This window comes from Rhinoraja longicauda, chromosome 31, assembly GCF_053455715.1.
Source record: "Rhinoraja longicauda isolate Sanriku21f chromosome 31, sRhiLon1.1, whole genome shotgun sequence".
Taxonomy (NCBI): domain Eukaryota; kingdom Metazoa; phylum Chordata; class Chondrichthyes; order Rajiformes; family Arhynchobatidae; genus Rhinoraja; species Rhinoraja longicauda.
Genome location: NC_135983.1, coordinates 16,160,008 through 16,180,664, shown reverse-complemented (window position 1 = coordinate 16,180,664; position 20,657 = coordinate 16,160,008). Strand labels below are relative to the sequence as shown.

Genomic DNA, 20,657 nt, shown 5'->3' with positions numbered 1-20,657 from the left:
GCAGTGTGTGATGCAGCATCTAGACCAAGGCGGCATTGATGGGGGAGATGTTGAGATGTTTTCACCAGTGGACAATCCCAAACAAAGGAACACAGGTAAGAGATTAGGGGGCAGTCATCTAAAACCGAGGTGTCCGGGAACTACTTATTGCAGAGGGTGGTGAATCTCTACAATTCTCCAACCCAGAGAGAAGAAGCTAGATCATTGGGGATATGTAAATAATATTTTACGAGATCAATTGGCATGCTGGCCTTCATCGGTGAGGGAATTGAGTCTAGATGTTGGGACGTTGGGTTACAGTTGTGCAAGATGTTGGTGAGGCCCGCACTAGGAGCAGGCCCTTTGACAGATGCTGCCTGACCCGCTGAGTTCCCCCAACACTTTGTGTTTTACTCAAGATTCCAGCATCTGCAGTTCCTTGTGTTCTCCACTTGGACTATTATGTTCAGTTTTGCTCACCTCTAAAAGGTGTCAATGGCATGCAAAGTATTTCTATCTCATGCAAGAAAAAAACGACAGCAAATGAAAGCTGGCGTATGGATGTAAGAATCATTGACCTGCACGCGTTCTATCCTGAGGACCTTTCCATCGCTCAGCACCAAGCTGATTCCACTGAGAGGGGCCCCATCCTTCAGCCATCTTATTTCGGGAACTGGGATTCCCACTGCCATGCACGTCAGCTCCAGAGGACTGTTCACAACCACGGATACTTCCTGCGGTGTCGTCTCTGACCGAGAAATGTGCGGTGGTTCTACAAACAAAAATGGTTACCGTGAGGTGGCGCAGCGGTAGAGTTGCTGCCATACAGCGCTTGCAGCGTCAGAGACCCAGGTTCGATCCCGACTACGGATGCTGTCTGAACCGAGTTTGTACGCTCTCCTCATGACAGCATGGGCTTTCCCCGAGATCTTCGGTCTCCTGCCACACTTCAAAGATGTACAGTTTTGTAGGTTAAGTGACTTGGTATAAGTGAAAATTGTCCCAAGTGTGTGTAGGATCGTGTTAACGTGCGGGGATTACTGGTCGTTGCGGGCAGGATGGGCCGAAGGGCCTGTTTCCGTGCTGTGTCATTCAACTAAACGAAACTGCTGATCATGAGTTACTACGTTTACCCTCCTATAATTCTTAAATGTAAGTACAATAGGAACTTGCATTATTTATCACTGTCACAAGTTAAAAGTCAAGAGCGTTTAATTGTCGTATACACTGGCAATGGAACAATGAAATTCTTACTTGCTGCAACTTAACTGACCCAAAAAATCAAAAACTCACAGATGAATATTTAATAATTAATAATATAATGTCTGGATTAGACGGTGTGAACTACAAGGATTTGGATTTTTTTTCTCTGGAACGCCAGAGGTTGTGTGGAGACCTGATAGAAGTATATTAAATTCTGAGAGGCATAGATAGGGTAGACAGTCAGAACTTTTTTTCCCAGAGTGGAAATGTCAAGGACTAGAGGGTCTGGCTTTAAGATGAGAGGGACAACGTTTAAAGGAAACTAGACCAAGTGGACCCGTTGGGCCCAAACCTCTCCTGCATTGGTGCAGCACCCTCTCCTCCCCCCTCCCTCCCTCCTCCCCCCCTCCTCCCCCTCCCTCCCCCTCCCTGTACCCCGCCTCCCCCTCCCCTCCCCCTCCCCCCTTCCCCTACTCTATCCCCCCCAACCTCCCTTACCCTCCCTCCACCCCCTCCTTCCTTCCCCACTCCCTCCCTAGGAGACAGATTTAAACTTTAAAACGTGAATAACTTGAAAAATATAACACCGATTTCAATGAAACTTCTTCCATTAGCACCAGAGGGACGACGGTGAGTAAGGTGGGCCTAAAATTGTTGCGCTATCGTGTATTGTTTGGCTGCAGTTCAGGAACAAACAAACGAGAGTTTTAGTATATAGATGTCAGGGGTGGTTTTTTTTAGAGAGGGTGGTGGTGGAGGCAGAGACGATGGGGGCATTTAAGAGGCTATTAGGATGGTTTAACTGCCAACACTGATTGCATTTCCCATTTACGAATGTGCCCATTCACAAATCCAAGCTTGCAGGTCACTCACCCATGACCACCAAGCTGAAGTGTCTGGTGTCCTCGCCGACCTCATTGGTGGCAATGCAGGAGTACCAGCCAGAGTCTTGCAGGCTGACCGCTGGCAGCTCCAGCCTCATCCCGTGGCTCTCCGTCACCAGCTCATTGAGGACCAGCAGTTTGCCATCCTTCAACCACGAGAACAGAGGGGGTGGGAAGCCAGTGGCCTCGCAGGTGAGAGTGACGGAGGTTCCTTGGTTGGCCAGCACCTCCTCCGTGGCTCTGGAGTTTTCAATTCTTGGTGGGACTTGGTTGGATGGAAAGAAGGAAGAACATTTGGTATTAGAAGATAATCAATTTAAGCCTGGCACAAAGCTTCAACAAAGATGGACATGTTGGGGCCAATTTGGCTCTTTGATGTTGACATTTATTGCCCAGCTTTACCACAGGATATTCATAATATGACCAGAATTTATAGTCCAGCCCTCACTCCCCAACCCTACACTCCCCTCTATCTGGCCACATTTATGTCTGGAGTCGCGCATGGGCAAGATTGGATATCAAAGGCTTAGGGGATTTAGAGACATGCGATGAGGGGAGAAATATTTTGAGGTAGAGGGGGGAAAGATTTAATAGGAACTTGAGGGGCAACAAAGGGTGGTAGGTATAGGGAACGAGCTGCCGGAGGAGTCAGTTGAGGCAGACACTATCACAATGTTTAACAATACAAAATAAAAGAGACGTGGGAGTGTGTAACTCCCAAGTATTCTATTGTACTCGGAGAAACAGTCACTTAAACTGGGAGGCTCAGACAAGGTGAGGTGGAAAAATATTAATCAATCAAGTCTGGTCATGAAATGGTCTCATATTCTTCACAAAGCTTTGGTCCAAATGTCAAAGACACACCTTGAACACGCAGGTGGTAATGTCGCTCGGTCACACCTGCCAGACTCTCCGCCACACACGTGTAGCTCCCTGCGTCAGAGAGCTGCACCTCCACGATCCTGGACGCAAAGAGAGAAACAAGAAACAATGTCTCGTACCAGAGCAGATTATCACAGAAGCAGAAAAAGCTGAACTCAGAACAGAAGCTGTGGGAGAGGGCGCAGAAGAGATTCAGCAGGATGCTACCTGGGCTTGCAGACTTGAGTTATGGGCAGAGGTTGGATAGGCTAGTACTTTGTCCCTTTGACTGTACTGAGGTTTACAAGGCCACGAGAGGACAAGTATGGATAAAGTGAACACTCACAGTCTTTTTCCCAGGGTAGAGGATTCCAAAACTAGAGGGCAGAGGCTAAAGGTGAGAGGGGAGAGACTAAAGAGGGTCCTCAGGGGTAACTTTTTCACTCAGAGGGTGGTCCATATCTAGAATGGGCTGGCAGAAGAAGCTAAGAAGTGGTTTAAGAAGAAGCTAAGAAGTGGTTTAAGAAAGTGGTCAGAAGAAGCTAAGAAGTTTAAATGATATTTGGACAGGTATATGGATTAGGGTTTGGAGACAAATGGGTCTAGCCCAACACGGTGGCCATGGACAAGTTGGGCCAAAGGGCCTATTTCAGTGCTGAACTGCTCAACGATTCCATGAAATAATGTGGTCCTGATGAAAAGCGATTGACCTCAGAGGTGAAAGTAATTGCCACTGTGCATTAGTAGCAAAGTGGTGGTGCCGTTATTTGTAATAAAATTGTACCAGTAAGAAATGCTAGTGATTTTCACGCTGAGGAACCTGAAACATTAGGTTACATTGTGTTTCCCCCAGGGAAGGAAAATGAAGAACTAGAGGGCATAGGTTTAAGGTGAGAGGAGAAAGATTTGATAGTAACCCGTGGGGTAACTTTTTCACACAGTGGGTGGTTGGTGTACGGAACGATGTGCCAGAGGAGTTAGGTGAGGCAGGTACCATAACAACATTCAAAAGACATTGGGACAAGAACAAGAATAGGAAAGGTTTCGAGGGATATGAACCAACTGCAGGCAACTGGGACTCAGTTGGATAGGGCATTTTCATCACCATGGCCAAGTGGGGCTGAATGACTGGTTTCTGCACTGTATTGTCTTTTACAGATGCTGTGTATTTCTGCCTAATTTAACAATTTCTATAACAGAAATATTGGACACAACTCAGCTCCAAGTCTTTTGTTGCCATATTTCAGAGTTTTCTTTCTATTGCTTCAGTGACCAGAACGGTGATAGAAGAAACTGCAGATGCTGGAATCTTGTGCAAAGCACAAAGTACTGGAGGGACTCAGTGGGTCATCGGTGGAAGGAATGGACATATATTATATTATGACCCTTGGTCAAACCAGTCTTTGTGAATGGAAAGGTCTTCATGGAAGACACGGCCATCTTCGGATGAAGCTTCACTGGGCATGAGATGACCCAGAGGGCAGTGAATCTGTGGAATTCACTGCCGCAGACAGCCGTGGAGGCCAAGTCAATGGATATCTTTAAGGAGGAGATTAACAGATTCTTGAACAGTAAGGGTGTCAGGAGTAATGGGGAGAAGGGGCTGAGAGGGAAAGATAGATCAGCAATGATTGAATGGCGGAGTAGACTTGATGGGCCGAATGGCCTAATTCTGCTCCTAGAATGTATGAACCACGATGAGAACCCAAAGCAGGGCATAGCGTGGAGGCGGGCTCCCACCATGTTGACAGCACCTTTACCTCAGGACCCGTGCAGATGACTGCAGCCTGATGCGGGAGGAGATGGGCAGGGGGAGGCCATCCTTCAGCCAGCTGAGCCGCGGGGGAGGGAGGCCAGCGGCCCGACATTCCAGCGTCACCGCCGCATTCGGCACGGCCGGGACCGTCTCGGGAAGGCCGGGGATGCCGCTGATGTTCGGGGGCACTGCGGGCAGAGAGGGGAACAGACTCACACTCAGGGAGGAGTATCACCGAGACTACAACAGCGACCTGGTATTTAGTCAAGAGTCAAGAGTGTCTAATGGTCATAGGTACCGGACAATGAAAATTATACTTGCTGCGGCTTTACCGGCCTATTAATGCAACAACGCAAAGATAAATATGCAATAATCAATAGCACAATAAATCAATAACCACAGGACTAGGTACTGGTGTTTATTATCACAAAAAGCAATGCCTAAAACTGTTGTCCAAAGGTCTACCAAAGCAGATTATACACAATAAACAATAGACAATAGTTGCAGGAGGAGGCCATTCGGCCCTTCGAGCCAGCACCGCCATTCAATGTGATCATGCCTGATCATTCTCAATCAGTACCCCGTTCCTGCCTTCTCCCCATACCCCCTGACTCTGCTATCATTAAGAGCTCCATCTAGCTCTCTCTTGAATGCATTCAGAGAATTGGTCTCCATTGCCTTCTGAGGCAGAGAATTCCACAGATTGGAAGGCACTGCTGAATCACCAACTCTGTAAACATACCGCTCTCCTGTTTCAAGGGCAGGTTTATCATTTTTGATCATTGGTTTACATTAACAATTCACCTGCAGCTTTTGTAATATTCTTGCTTTATTTTGCATCAGTAACTGAATGCTTCTGAGGATTGAAAGCAGCGCACACCAAAAAATCTGAGATGAGGACATGCTGACTTTATTTTGCACAAAGTGCATGAATGTAGGAATCCTCCATCATGAGTTCATGTTACAGGAGCAGAATTAGGCCATTCGGCCCATCAAGTCCTCCGCCATTCAATCACGGCTGATCTATCTCTCCCTCTCAACCCCATTCTCCTGCCTTCTCCCCATAATCCCTGACACTCATATTAATCAAAGTCCACCCGTATAACTTCCAGCCAGTCTTTCCATAAAGCGTCATTCTGCTAAAAAAAAAATCAATAAATGGATCGGAATTTGAATGTTTGTCAAACTGCAGGTTTGAATTAAACGTAAGGAGATGTATCCCTCCACATCTCAGGACTACAGAAGGCTTGTTGTTTTTAGTTGGCAGAAGGATGGTGGAGGTGAAGTGGATGTTGAGGCCAGATGAAGGGAGCAACGCACGGTAGCTCAGCGGTAGAGTTGCTGCTTTACAGCGAATGCAGCGCCGGAGACTCAGGTTCGATCCTGACTACGGGTGCTGCACTGGAAGGAGTTTGTACGTTCTCCCCGTGACCTGCGTGGGTTTTCTCCGAGATCTTCGGTTTCCTCCCACACTCCAGACGTACAGGTATGTAGGTGAATTGGCTGGGTAAATGTAAAAATTGTCCCTAGTGGGTGTAGGATAGTGTTAATGTACGGGGATCGCTGGGCGGCACGGACTTGGTGGGCCGAAAAGGCCTGTTTACGGTTGTATATATATGATGATATGATAACTATAATTTAGCACCCCATCAGTCAGGCCACGCTCATCTCCAGTTTCCGAAGTAAGGTTTTGCAAAACTGTTTGAGATAGCACTTTTTTTGCAACAGTACTTGCTGGTATGGTGTACAAGCAACTCTAAAACGTTAAAAACTAGAAAATCACATTTTTAGAAATTTAATTTACCTTTCCGTTATTAGTAGATTAAGCTAGACATCGACTGGTCACAAAATCAAAAACAGAAGACAGAGGTGGGTATTGATGGAAAAATAATTGTTGATGAATGTAGCTACTTTTATGCACTGGCCCCTTTTTGTCTACAAAAAAAGCACAGGTTTGTTCCATTTCCTCCCTCCTGGGTCATTGAGTAGGGTTGCCAACTGTCCCGTATTAGCCGGGACATCCCGTATATTGGGCTAAATTGGTTTGTCCCATACGGGACCGCCCTTGGTAGGCCCGGGGGGCGCTTTAAGCGGCACTGTAGGCCCGGAGGCCTGGGCGCCGCCTGACGGAGGTTGGGTAGCAACCCTCCTCCCGGCCCGGGCAGCCGCCATTGGTGGAGCGGGAACACGTGGCTGCTGGCTGGGTGAGGTCACATGGGGCGCTAACATCACCTTTTGTCCCTTATTTGGGAGTGAGAAAGTTGGCAACCCCATCATTGAGGGAGGCAAGAGTGGAGGTTGTGGAGGCCTTGATGAGCACCTTTGTTTAATCTCTAGCCACAGGTAGAAAAAAAGGTGTATGGTATGCTTGCCTTCATTACCACGGGCATTGAATATAAGGTGCCAGAAGGTATTGCTGCAGCTCTATTGGACATTAGTTAGGCCACATTTGGAGTATTGTGTACAGTTCTGATCGCCCCATTGCAGGAACAATGTGAAGGCTTTGGACAGGGTGCTGAGGGGGGTTTACCAGAACGCTGCCTGGATTAGAAGGTTTCAGCTACAGGGAGAGGTTGGATAGACTTGGATTGTTTTCTCTTCAACATCAAAGGTTGAGGGAAGACTTGACAGAGGTATATAAAATGATGAAAGGCAAAGGGTAGAGAGTTAGAATCTTTTTCCAAGGGTGGAAATGTCCAACACCAGAGGGCACAGCTGTAAGGGAAAGAGAGGGGGAAAGTTTAATGGAGGTGTGAGGACTATGGTTCTTTACACAGAGAGTGGTGCCTGGAGTGCACTGTCAGGGATGGTGGCGGAGGCAGATACGATAGTGACGTTTAAGAGGCTTTTAGACAGGCACATGGAAGTGCAGGGTATGGAGGGATATGGATCATGTACAGACAGATGAGTTCAGTGTAATTTGGCATCATGTTCGGCACAAACATTGTGGTCCAAAGGGCCCGTTCCTGTGCTGTACTTTTCTATGTTCCATGTTTGAAGTAGTAATGTTTAACCCAGATAGTTGAGTATTGCTGTTCACTTGCCCATCACGTTGAGTATGAACAACTTTGCCTCCTCGCCAGCAGGGCTCTGTGCCACGCAAGTGTATCTGCCTGCGTCTGAGGCCAAGGCTCCCCTTATATGCAAGGAACTTCCATCAGAGGCCAACCTACAGAGAGGGAGAGGGAGAGGGGGAGGGGGAGAGGGGAGGGGGAGAGGGAGGGAGAGGGGGAGAGGGAAGGGGGAGGGAGAGGGGGAGAGGGAGAGGGGGTGGGAGTGGGGGAGAGGGAGAGTGGGAGAGGGAGGGGGGAGAGGGGGAGAGGGAGGGAGAGGGGGTGAGGGAAGGGGGAGAGGGAAGGGGGAGAGGGAGGGGGAGAGGGAGGGGGGGAGGGGGAGAGAGAGAGGAGAGAGGGGGAGAGAGAGGGGGAGAGAGAGAGGGGGAGAGGGAGGGGGAGAGAGAGAGGGAGAGAGGGAGAAGGAGAGGGAGAGAGAGAGAGAAGGGGAGAGGGAGGGGGGAGAGAGAGAGGGGGAGAGAGAGATGGGGAGAGAGAGATGGGGAGAGAGAGAGGGGGAGAGGGAGAGGGGGAGAAGGAGAGGGGGGAGAGAGAGGGGGAGAGAGAGAGGGAGAGAGAGGGGAGAGAGAGAGAGTGAGAGAGAGAAAGAGAGAGCACTTTTACCACTTAGCAACAGCAGTCTACACTCCTCATTAATTTCACAGTCATTTTAAAGGCAATGTGGAACAGCTCAATCAGGTAAAAAATGAGGGCAATTTGTAGAGGGATCAACATAAAAAGACAATCGACATTTCCAGACAGCTGTGAGCTTTGTGCTTTCTCTTTGCAATATCTTTGACCAGTGGCGTAGCTGGTAGAGAGCCGCTGCCTCGCAGCACCACAGACCCAGGTTCGATCCTGACCTCGGGTGCTACCTGTCTGGGTTTCCTCCGGGTGGCTCCAGTTTATGCCCACACCCCAAAGATGTGCGGGATGCTGACTAATTGGCCACGGTAAATTGCCCTAACACGTCGGAAGTGGATGGGAAAGTGGGACAACATAGAACTCATGTGGATGGGTGATCAATGGGTTCGCGTGGACTCGATGGGCCGAAGGGCCTGTTTCCATGCCGTGCCTTTAAACTTAAACTAAATTTCACCGAGAGCACTTTGTGATCGAGTTTCAACCTTTGATTCTGCAACTGTACACCTCAACAAGGGCACCCCTCAGCCTCCTATGCTCCAAAGAAAAAGCTCCCAACCTCTCGTTATAACTCAAGCCCACAGGCCCAGTGGAGTTATCTACGTTCAATATCAAAAAAGTGATATTTTTTCAAATTAAGATTTGTATAACTAAAACAAAAACAAATCAACGGGATATCCAGTTACACCCTGACAATGCCTTTCAGCATTAATTACATAGAAATAAAAAGCACACTCACTCAATGTGTGTTTCGCCAAGTGTTTCCAATGGTTGACTGTCCTTCAACCATTTTAGGGCAGGTTTTGGTTTCCCCAAAGTCACACACTCCAAATTCACATCTTCGTTCACCACAGCGTCATACTCACTTGGCGATTCCGAGCCCAGGATACTCGGCGACACTGGTCGGGAGGATAATCAATAAGCAACAGTTTCAAAATCAAAAATTAAGTCTTCTCGGTGACGTTTGTGATGCCTCGATACTTTATCTTGCAGGAGAGTTTCATGTTCACTTAATATTTTGGGCCCCTCATCCAGTAACTGGTTTTGGACAATGAAATGGCAGACATCACATTGAGCTCAGTCCATAAGACCATGAGACATAGGATCAGAACTGGGCCCTTCGGCCCATTGAGTCTGCTGCATCGAGTCCCGTTCTGTGTATTTGAGTGGGCAGCTCCTCGCCTCTCTAGTCCCACGCCGGAGACTTCAGCAGAAAGCCCAGGCCTGCATGCCAGGGCAATCCCAAGTGAAAACACTGCTGCACTTCACAGAAGGTGGGAGAGTTCACCCTTTATGTACTGTAAGAAAATAACTGCAGATGCTGGGACAAATCGAAGGTATTTATTTCACAAAATGCTGGAGTAACTCAGCAGGTCAGGCAGCATCTCAGGAGAGAAGGAATGGATGACGTTTGGGGTCGAGACCTTTCTTCAGACTGATGTCAGGTGGGCGGGACAAAGGAAGGATATAGGTGGAGACAGGAAGATAGAGGGAGAACTGGGAAGGGGGGGGGGGGAAGAGAGGGACAGAGGAACTATCTAAAGTTGGAGAAGTCAATGTTCATACCGCTGGGCTGCAAGCTGCCCAAGCGAAATATGAGGTGCTGTTCCTTTATTTGTTACTCAGTGGTCATGGGTAAAATACATTGTCTGACCTTTATCAAATTGTGGGACCTTACACTGCACAAACCTCCTGCTACATCTCCCACATTTCAATAATACGTGGTTGATTGTAAAGCAGATTGGGGCATCCTGAGGTTATGAAAGGTGTTACATTAATGCAGGTCATCCTTTACCAACATGGCTACCAGCCTTCTCAGCACAGTTGGATAGGGCTTAAATCTGGAGACAGAATGGTGCTGGTAGGCATACTGTTTCTTGCTGTTGGTATCTATGGCCAATCGTTATCCTATCAGTTGCTTAAAGGCGTGACCTCCTACTCTTGAGAATGATTGAGAATGATCAGCCATGATCACATTGAATGGTGGTGCTGGCTCGAAGGGCCGAATGGCCTACTCCTACACCTATTGTCCATATATATTAAACTTTGGAAATCTTTTGTGATATTAAAATTCCAAAAAAAAATGGAAGGCCTACTTTGTAACTGTTTAGAGGATCCCATCATAAAAGAACCAGCCCTGGCTGTGGAGAGCTTCCTATTTGGTGTGAATGAGCGTGGGTGTCTTACCTTGGACGATGAGGGTGTAATGCCGGCGAACCTCACCCTCGCCATTCCTCGCCAGGCAGGTGTAGTTCCCACTCTGGGAGGGCTGTAGCTGGGCCATCTGTAGTCCGGAGCCACCAGGCAGGAGGTGCCAGTCCAGTCTGTTGCTGTGCTCTGTCAAAACGGTTACAGCACCGTTAGGGAAAGGAACTGGAAACACAGCAGTGTCAACAGGAACACGGACCCCATTGCTTTGTAGCACCTTGATTAGTAAGGGTGTCAAAGGGCGTAAACTAGTGCTTTGATCAGTAAGGGTGCAAGGGCATAAACAAATACTTTGATTGGTGAGGGCATCAAAGAGCGTAAGGGTATAAACAAGTACCTTGATTAGTAAGGGCGTCAAAGGTTATGGGGAGAAGGAAGGAGAATGGGGTTGAGAGGGTAAAATAGATCAGCCATGATCAAATAGCAGAGCAGGCTAGAGAGGCCAAATGTCCTAATTCTACTCCTATATCCCATGATCCACCAGATCCATGAGCAGGGGGCCACACAGCCCACAGTGCCTGTCCAGGCTCATTTACGGACCCTCCAAATAGTCGCATGCAACTCTTTTTTCCCCAAGCCCATGATTTCCTTTAGTTTAGTTTAGTTTAGTTTATAGATAAGATTAGTTTCCAGAACCATGGGTCGCAGTTTATGAATAAGGGGTAGGCCATTTAGGACTGAAATGAGGAGAAAATTCTTCGCCTTGAGAGTTGTGAATCTGTGGAATTCTCTGCCACAGAAGGCAGTGGAGGCCGATTCACTGAATGTGTTCAAGAGAGAGTTAGATATAGCTCTTAGGGCTAACGGAATCAAGGGATAGGGGAGAAAGCAGGAACAGGATACTGATTCTGGATGATCAGCCATGATCATATTGAATGGCGGTGCTGGCTCGAAGGGCCGAATGGCCTAATCCTGCACCTATTTTCTATTTTTCTATGTTTCTATACAGCATGGAAACAAGCCCTTCGGCCAACCGAGTCCAAGCCGACCATCAATCGTCTGTTCACACTGGTTCTATTTCATTCCACTTTCTCATGACTCCCTACGCACCTGGGACAATTTCCCAAAGGCCAATTATCCTACAAACCCGCACGTCTGTTGAATGTGGGAGAAAACCAGAGTAATCACAGGGAGCACGTGCAAGCTCCACACAGACAGCACCCGAGGTCCGGATCGAACTTGGGTCTCTGGCGCTGGGAGGCAGCAGCTCTACCCGCTGCACCACTGCACTGCACTATCCCCATGATCCTGCCAAGATTTATAGCTCAAATATTTTGGAGTATTTCTGTGAACATTGTATTTTGGGCATTATCTCGGTGTTGCTTGTGGAACCTGTTGTGCCCAAGTTGATTAACTTGCATCCTGTATTTCAAACTTCAAAAAGCATTTCACTGACTATCCAAGGACCCAGTCTTTCCAGGTGAGGCAGAGGTTCACCTGCACCTCCTCCAACATCATCTATTGTATCCGCTGTTCCAGGTGTTAACTTCTCTACATCGGCAAGACCAAGTGCAGGCTCGGCGATCGTTTCGCTCAACACCTCCGCTCAGTCCGTCTCAACCAACCTGATCTCCCGGTGGCTCAGCACTTCAACTCCCCCTCCCACTCCCAGTCTGACCTTTCTGTCATGGGCCTCCTCCATTGTCATAGTGAGGCTCAGCGCAAATTGGAGGAACAGCATCTCATATTTCGCTTGGGCAGTTTACACCCCAGCAGTATGAACATTGACTTCTCTAACTTCAGATAGTTCCTCTGTCCCTCTTTCCCCTCCCCCTTCCCAGTTCTCCCACTGTCTTCCTGTCTCCTACTACATTCTATCTTTGTCCCGCCCCCTCCCCTGACATCAGCCTGAGGAAGGGTCTCAACCCGAAACGTCACCCATCCCTTTTCTCCTGAGATGCTGCCTGACCCGCTGAGTTACTCCAGCATTTTGTGTCTACCTTCACTGACTCTTGCGAGCTTTCAGGGTAGACCATGATTGTACGTACTGTTGGTCTTTCTCTCTGACAGGTATTCTGCCCAGTCCTACCTATTGATTGCCCATCCTTCAGCCAGGTGATGGTGGGTGACGGGACCCCCGAGGCTTGGCAGGAGAGGACCAGGGCACTGCCAGCGATCTGAATGACCACCTCCTGCTGAGGCTCGTCAAACGTCGGCGGGGCTGAAACAAGAGAGAAGAATAGATGGACCGATGAGCAACAACTTCAGAATTTCCCATCAAGTCAGAAACCAACCATTTGAAGCTCCTTTGAACTTTTGCCCTGTTCAACTTTTGCTTGGCAACTTGTTGCTATTGTAAATCTTTAGAACAGAGGACGTTACAGCACAGGAACAGACAAGAAGCTTTCCCTCTGTAGCACAGCATGTCCTGTGTTCCAGGCTGTAAAACCTTCACCCAAAAAAGGGGATTAATATTAACGCCATTAACTGTACTGCACAGGTATAGGTCATCTGACCCACAATGTTCATGCTGAAAATGATGCCAACATATTATACTAACCACCTCTGCCTGCATGTGATCCAGAACCCTCCTTTCCCTGCATATGGATGTGCCCATCTAAAAGCCTCTTAAACACCACTATCGATGTGCACTATCGAGATACAAGGTTCATGTCACAGTCCAGCAGATGATGTTGAGACAGAGAAGGCATCAAGCATTTCAGGGAGAGCAGGAACATGATATTGAGATAGAGCACCAGTCTCACTTGTACTAAATGAATGAATAGACCGGATGGGCCGGACTTTTCAATGTTTCTAGGCTTCGTGCATATTTGAACGCATAGACATTTAAGCTTGCCGGGACCAGGGAAGAGAAATGAGCTGGTCCATTCTAACGGCTCACACTCCATTACACTCTCACTTTGTGGGGTTTGCCTACACCCCAACAAGTAAGTTGGGATACCAATGTCCTAACTGGAAGGAGGCAACAATAAATAAACTAATTTGGGTCTTTGTCTGCTTCCAGAATCCATCTTGTTGTGGTTCCAATTCTCAGTGTTCATTATTCTGATGAAGCAACCGAAAAGATTGATTACAAATATTTAAGTCCAATACACAGATCAAACAGAGACAGGGACTGTCGACCCAAACATAGACTGTAAACCCTAACCCCCTCCCCCTCCCCTCACTCTCAGTCAGAAGAAGGGTCTTCGCCCGAAACATCACCCATTCCTTCTCTCCAGAGATGCTGCCAGCATTTTGTGTCTATCTTCAGTTTAAACCAGTTCCTTCCTACACACAGATTAAACAGGTGCCTGAGACTCCACTTGTACCCTGTCCTTACCATGGACGCTCAACCGGAAGGTCCTTTTCATATGTCCTGCCAAGTTCGTGACTTTACATGTGTATTGTCCAGAATCTGTAACCTGAAACCAGATAAAGCCAAAATAGAGTTAGATGAAGGATGTGTAGCTCCAGTACATGGAGTTTGAAAGAGTAAGAGGAAAAATTCAGTCACAAAAATCATTCAGAAACACAAGTGCCAAAAAATTAATCAGAAACTTACAAAACAATAAAATGGGGTAGTCATGTCAGTACGTTGTACTCAGTCTTCCAAGATTTATTCCAAGAAGCTGTGAGATGTTGGACACCAGAAAAGCATCATAACGTCAGACAGCAGGGAAACCGGTTCCTCAGCCCAACTCATCCATGCCAACCAAGATGCCCCACCTAAGCTAATCCCATTTGCTCATGGTTTGGCCCATATCCTTCTAAACCTTTCCTATCCAATGCACCTGTCCAAATGTCTTTTAAATGTTGTTATTGCACCTGCCTCAACTACCTGTCCTTTTTATAACAATGTTCAACCAAGGTTCAAATGTGAGGTGACATTACCCGCAAATAATAATACAAATTGACTTTGAAAAGAGTTGTGGACAGACATAAGGTGGGCGGGAGGGCCTGTTTCGGTGCGGTACAGCTCTCTGACTATGTCCATGCTAACTATCATGAATCCACGCAAAACAAATAACAATTAAATAGTCACAAAATGCTGGAGTAACTCAGCGGGACAGGCAGCATCTGTGGAGAGAAGGAATGGGTGACGTTTCAGGTCGAGACCCTTCATCAGACTCAGGGAAGAGGGAGACATAGAGATATGGAATAGTAAGGTGTGAAAAGGTGATCAAAGGGGATGGTGACAAGGAGACTTACAATCAGCAATATTTCATCAGGAGGACAATGAAACTGGTCAGAAAACCAGGATGGGGGAAGGATGGAGAGAGTGGGAAAGCAAGGGTTACTTGATGTGAGAGAAATCAATATTCAGACCGCTGGGTTGTAATCTGCCCAAACGAATGATGAGGTTCTGTTCCTCCAATTTGCGCTGGGCCTCACTCTGACAGTGGAGGAGGCCCAGGACGGAAAGTTCAAAGTGGGAATGGGAGGGGGAGATAAACCAGGAGATCGGGTAGGCCTAGGCAAATAGTTCATGTTTGAAATACCGAACACAGACATTACCTGAACGTCCTCAATGTGGAGCGTCTGTCCCTCGGGGTGGATGTGAGGGACATCTCCAAATGGCAGCTGGTGGTCATTCATGTACCACACGATGGTAGGAACTGGAACAGCATCGGACTCACATCTGAGAGCGACCTTCTCCCCAACACGGACCGTGATGGTGTCCGAGTGTCGCTCGCCAACGTGCTTGATGGTGGGCGGGGCTTTGAAGCAAAGATTTAGAAGACATTGACTAACAATTAAAATACCATCTGTGAGTGTAAACAGTTGCATCCAAAGCAGTTTCCACATCCTGGCTTAGATCTATCCTTCTCTCATTCCTCATCCATAAGATTAACTGTAAGCATCTGGTCGGCACGGTGGCGCTGTGGTAGAGTTGCTGCCTTGCAGTGCTGGCTTTGACCCTGACTACAGATGCTGTTTGTACAGAAGTTTTGTACGTTCTCCCGGTAACTGCGTGGGCTTTTTCCAGGTGCTCTGGTTTCCTCCCATATTCTAAAGACGTACTTGATGGGCTGAAGGGCCCCATTTTCGTGCTGTATCTCTACAGTCTAAAGTCTAAATCAGGTTATTAGGCTGATGTACCCTTCTCTGAGGGTCTCCACTTTGACGTTGCGGAAGCCTACGTGTGCCTGAGATGCCAAGAGTTAAACCCTGTGGAGCTGTGCTCCTGGCAGGGTCTATGACCCTTGGTGGGCGGGTCGAGGGGGATCCTGACAAAGCGCGGCCCGAGAAGAAGAGCTGAACGTTGAAACAGACCGAGCAAGATGGCGGCCGGCAGGTGGGTGGAGCATCACAATGGCTGAGAAAGCTGCAGCTGGGAGGGACTCCCAACCGAGGTGGAGTCCATGCCGATGGACCAGGGTCTGTCTCAGTGCAGGGGTGGATGTCCCTGCACCAGTCTCCCCACGGTAAACGTTGTCACGCACGGGCGCCCACCTGAACGGACATAAAGTCTGCGACTCCAGGATCAGCTTCAGCCATCACAAGGCCCATAGTAAGAACTCACCTGGAGGACCATCATACTCCACCCAATGATCATCAGTTGTGATGCTGATGCCTCTCCACCATGGAATACTTTGTAACTTTGTCAAAGCCCTGTATGTGGCAACTCTTTGTGTACTTGTGTACGCAAAACAAAGAATCTCACCATGACATGTCACATGTGATTATAAAGTATCATTCATTCACCCATTCATTCATTCACCCATTCATTCATTCACCCATTCATTCATTCACCCATTCATTCATTCACCCATTCATTCATTCACCCATTCATTCATTCACCCATTCATTCACCCATTCATTCATTCATTCACTCATTAATTAATTCATTCTTTCATTCATTCACTCATTCATTCATTCATTCATTCATTCACTCATTCACTCACTCATTCATTCAGTCATTCATTCATTCATTCATTCACCCATTCACTCATTAATTCATTCATTCACTCATTAATTCATTCATTCACTCATTCATTCATTCATTCATTCATTCATTCATTCATTCATTCACCTATTCACTCATTCATTCACTCATTCACTCATTCATTCATTCACTCCTTCATTCACTCATTCATTCATTCATTCATTCATTCATTCATTCATTCACTCATTAATTCACTCATTCATTCATTCATTCATTCATTCATTCATTCATTCACTCCTTCATTCACTCATTCATTCATTCATTCACTCATTCATTCATTCATTCATTCACTCACTCATTAATTCATTCATTAATTCATTCATTCACTCACTCATTAATTCATTCACTCATTCATTCATTCATCCTGTCTGTACGGAGAGCTTTACTGGGGCTCTGACTGGGATGGGCCCAACTAGGAGCGTGCATGTTGTTTACGGATGTCATTAGTGCTGTTCTTACAGCAGCTGGTCTCTCCATGTCCCGTGAAGCATCTACTCCCCACATACACGTGGGCAATGGAACTTACTGTTTACGTGGAGGTGGATATGCTTCTCATCACTGCCGGCTGCGTTGGCAGCAACACAGGTGTATTGGCCGCTGTGCTCAGACTTTGCTCTGGGAATCTGAAGGACATGGTCACCTGGAATGGAAATGGGAAGAAATGATCAGAGTTCATGCTACGAAGGTATCACAAAAAGCTGGAGTAACTCAGCGGGTCTGGAGAGAAGGAATGGGTGACGTTTCGGTTCGAGACCAGACTTCAGAGATCATGCTACTGTTGTCCAAAGAGACAACTAGAATAATCTGTTCTGCTAAGTTGTAGGAACAGTGCTTTGCTCCCTGGGTTAATCTGTGTTGGGTTTTCACGTTCTCCCTGTGACCACCTGCTTCAGTTTCCTCCCATTTCCCAATGGCGTGCAGGTTAATTGGCCTCTGTAAATTGCCCCTGATGTGCAGGGAGTGGATGAGAAAGTGAGATAACATAGAAACATAGAAAATAGGTGCAGGAGTAGGACATTTGGCCCTTCGAACCAGCACCGCCATTCATTGTGATCATGGCTGATCATCTACAATCAGTAACCCGTGCCTGCCTTCTCTCCATATCCCTTGATTCCACTAGCCCCTAGAGCTCGATCTAACTCTCTTTTAAATTCATCCAGTGAATTGACCTCCACTGCCTTCTGTGGCAGAGAATTCCACAAATTCACAACTCTCTGGGTGAAAAGGTTTCTTCTCACCTCAGTTTTAAATGGCCCCCCCTTTATTCTTAGACTGTACCAATCCCCTGGTTCTGGAGTAGAATAGTGTGCATGGGTAATCGAAGGTAATGTGGACCAGTTGGGCCAAAGGACCGACTTCCATGCTGTATCTTTACATTTAAACTAAACTTAATCAAGAGCCATTTGTGATTGAGATTCAACCTTTGGATGTTCTTCTGATGTGCTTACAGAGGAACGTGAAGTTTCCGTATTCAAGAGAATGAGTCGTGTTATCACTTCTTTGCTTTTAAAAACTATATTTATCGCAAGTCGGGTAGGCTTTTCATTTAAAACTATGTCTCGTCAGAACAAACATGCTGCATCTGCAAGGGGCCACAGAACAAACATGCTGCATCTGCAAGGGGCCACAGAACAAACATGCTGCAAGGGGCCACAGAACAAACATGCTGCAAGGGGCCACAGAACAAACATGCTGCAAGGGGCCACAGTTTAAGAATAAGGGGTGGGCCATTTAGAACTGAGATGAGGAAACACTTTTTCAGTCAGAGAGTTGTGAATCTGTGAAATTCTCTGCCTCAGAGGGCAGTGGAGGCCAATTCTCAGAATGCATTCAAGAGAGAGCTAGATAGAGCTCTTAAGGATAGCGGAGTCAGGGGGTATGGGGAGAAGGCAGGAACGGGGTACTGATTGAGAATGATCAGCCATGATCACATTGAATGGCGGTGCTGGCTCGAAGGGCCGAATGGCCTCCTCCTGCACCTATTGTCTATTGTCTATCTTCCTGAGGCACAGCACTGTGTACAGTTCCCTGCGGACTGAATATTTCCTGGCACCCCAGTCAACGCTTTACCTACAAGTCCGATCAGTGGGAATTTACAGGAAGCGATGTGACCAAACAAATGATGGCCACACGGACGACACATCTTCCAGTGAAATCCACCTGGGGTCCATTAAAGTCATAGAAACAGACAGCACCAAAACAGGTCCTTTGCCCCTAACACGTCCATGCCAATCAAGATGCCTCATCAAAGCTAATCCCATTTACCCGCATTTGGCCCATATCCCTCTAAATGTTTCCTGTCCACCAAATGTTGTACCTGCCTCAATCACATCCTCTGGCACCATGATCTTGGTGAAAAAAATTGTCCCTCAGGGACAATCCCTATTAAATATTTCTCTCTCACTTAAAGCTATGCCCTCTAATTTTAAATTGCTCTGCCTTGGGAACAAGAGTTTGTGCATTCACCTTATCTATTACCCTCGTGATTTATTAAAATGAAAATCGGAAGCTGGAATCTCCCTAAATACAGCATCTGTGGAGGGAATGGGCAGCCAACATTTCAGGTCAGGACCTTTCTTCAGTGACATCATGAATTGGAGGAGGGCTATGCATAGCCTCCAAAATGGCACGACTTGACTTGGATGTGGAAAGGATGTTTCCACTGGTGGGAGAGTCTAGGACCAGAGGTCACAGCCTCAGATTTAAAGGGCGCTCTTTTAGAAAGGCGGTGAGGAGGAACCTCTTTAGTCAGAGGGTAGTTAATCTGTGGAACTCATTGCCACAGAGGGCTGTAGAAGGCCATTTATTCACAAAATGCTGGAGTAACTCAGCAGGTCAGGCAGCATCTCGGGAGAGAAGGAATGGGTGATGTTTCGGGTCGAGACCCTTCTTCAGACTGTAGCAGGCCAAGTCAGTGGATATTTTTGAGGCAGAGATAGACAAGTTCTTGATTAGAACAGGTGTCAGGGGTTATGGGGAGAAGACAGGAAAATGAGATTAGGAGGCAGAGATCAGCCATGATTGAATGGCGGAGTAGACTCGATGGGCCTAATGTCCTAATTCTACTCCTGTAACATGTGACCTTGCGAGAGGCGAAAGACTCTGCTCTGCCCATACCCGCTCTGACTTCTCTTGTCACCTGGAAGGAAGAGGATGTCAGCGCTGAACTGCAGTGGGACTCCGTTTCTGTGCCACGTAACGTCTGCTGCAGGGACTGCCCGGGATTCACACGTCAACCAAACGGGATTGTTCACCACAACGTTCACGCTCTCTGGATTGGGGCCGAGAACCGCTGGAGGCACTGCAGGGGCAAGCGAGACACAAAAAAGCTGGAGTAACTCAGCGGGTCAGGCAGCATCTCTGGACAAAAGGAACAGGCGACGTTTCGGCTCAAGACCCTTCTTCACGCATCTGCAGTTCCTTTCTACACAGGGAGAAGCAAGATGTGAATCAGGGTTGCCTGGTCCCGGCACCGACACAGGCCTCCACATTCCAGGGGATCAATGTGATCAGAACGTCCTACCTTCATTTATGAACAAAATGCTGGAGTAACTCAGCAGGTCAGGCAGCATCTCAGGAGAGAAGGAAATGATTTGTTCAAAAAGGTCAATATTAACCCACAACAAATAGGCATCAAATGTATTTGCCGTTGTTAATATTGTGATTTCATGGCACAGATGTAGGTCGAGAATAGATAAATTACTAGAAAATATCTTGTGTAACGAGATGGTTAATTGAGTCATTACTATGTGTTTGTATCTGTCCATCTTAGATTGTGTCATAGACCTGTGCAGTATGAGAACAAGCCATTCAACCCATCTTGTCCATGCCGACAAGTATGCATACTGAGCTAGCCACATTTGGCTGCATCTGGCTGCTCTCTAAACCATTCCTATCCATTTATCTGTCCAAATGCCTTTTAAAAATCATAATTGAATCCATTTCTATAGCTTCCTCTGGTGGCTCTACCAGATATGGCCTACCCCCTGAGTGAAAAAGTTGCCCATGAGGTCCATTTTAAATCCCCTTTCATCTTAAGCCTATGACCTCTGAGTTTTAGAATCCTAAAATACTGAGAAATATTGCGGGGAAATACTGCGAGCGTTCACTTTATCTTGTGCACCTCAATAAGGTCACCCACGGCCTCCTATGCCCCAAAGAATAAGCTCCACCCTATCTAT

General features: G+C 47.2%; 1 protein-coding gene across 1 annotated transcript in view; it reads right to left on the bottom strand.

The window, feature by feature from the left end:
* Window positions 1-20,657, bottom strand: part of LOC144608493 (hemicentin-1-like) — a 259,005-nt gene that overhangs the window by 61,718 nt on the left and 176,630 nt on the right. The window contains 12 exon segments of the mRNA XM_078426331.1: window positions 558-751; window positions 2,056-2,331; window positions 2,931-3,028; window positions 4,688-4,871; window positions 7,728-7,852; window positions 9,118-9,277; window positions 10,566-10,715; window positions 12,616-12,747; window positions 13,870-13,951; window positions 15,045-15,247; window positions 17,003-17,116; window positions 19,616-19,777. Of these exon segments, the coding sequence (XP_078282457.1) occupies window positions 558-751; window positions 2,056-2,331; window positions 2,931-3,028; window positions 4,688-4,871; window positions 7,728-7,852; window positions 9,118-9,277; window positions 10,566-10,715; window positions 12,616-12,747; window positions 13,870-13,951; window positions 15,045-15,247; window positions 17,003-17,116; window positions 19,616-19,777 (1,880 nt within the window).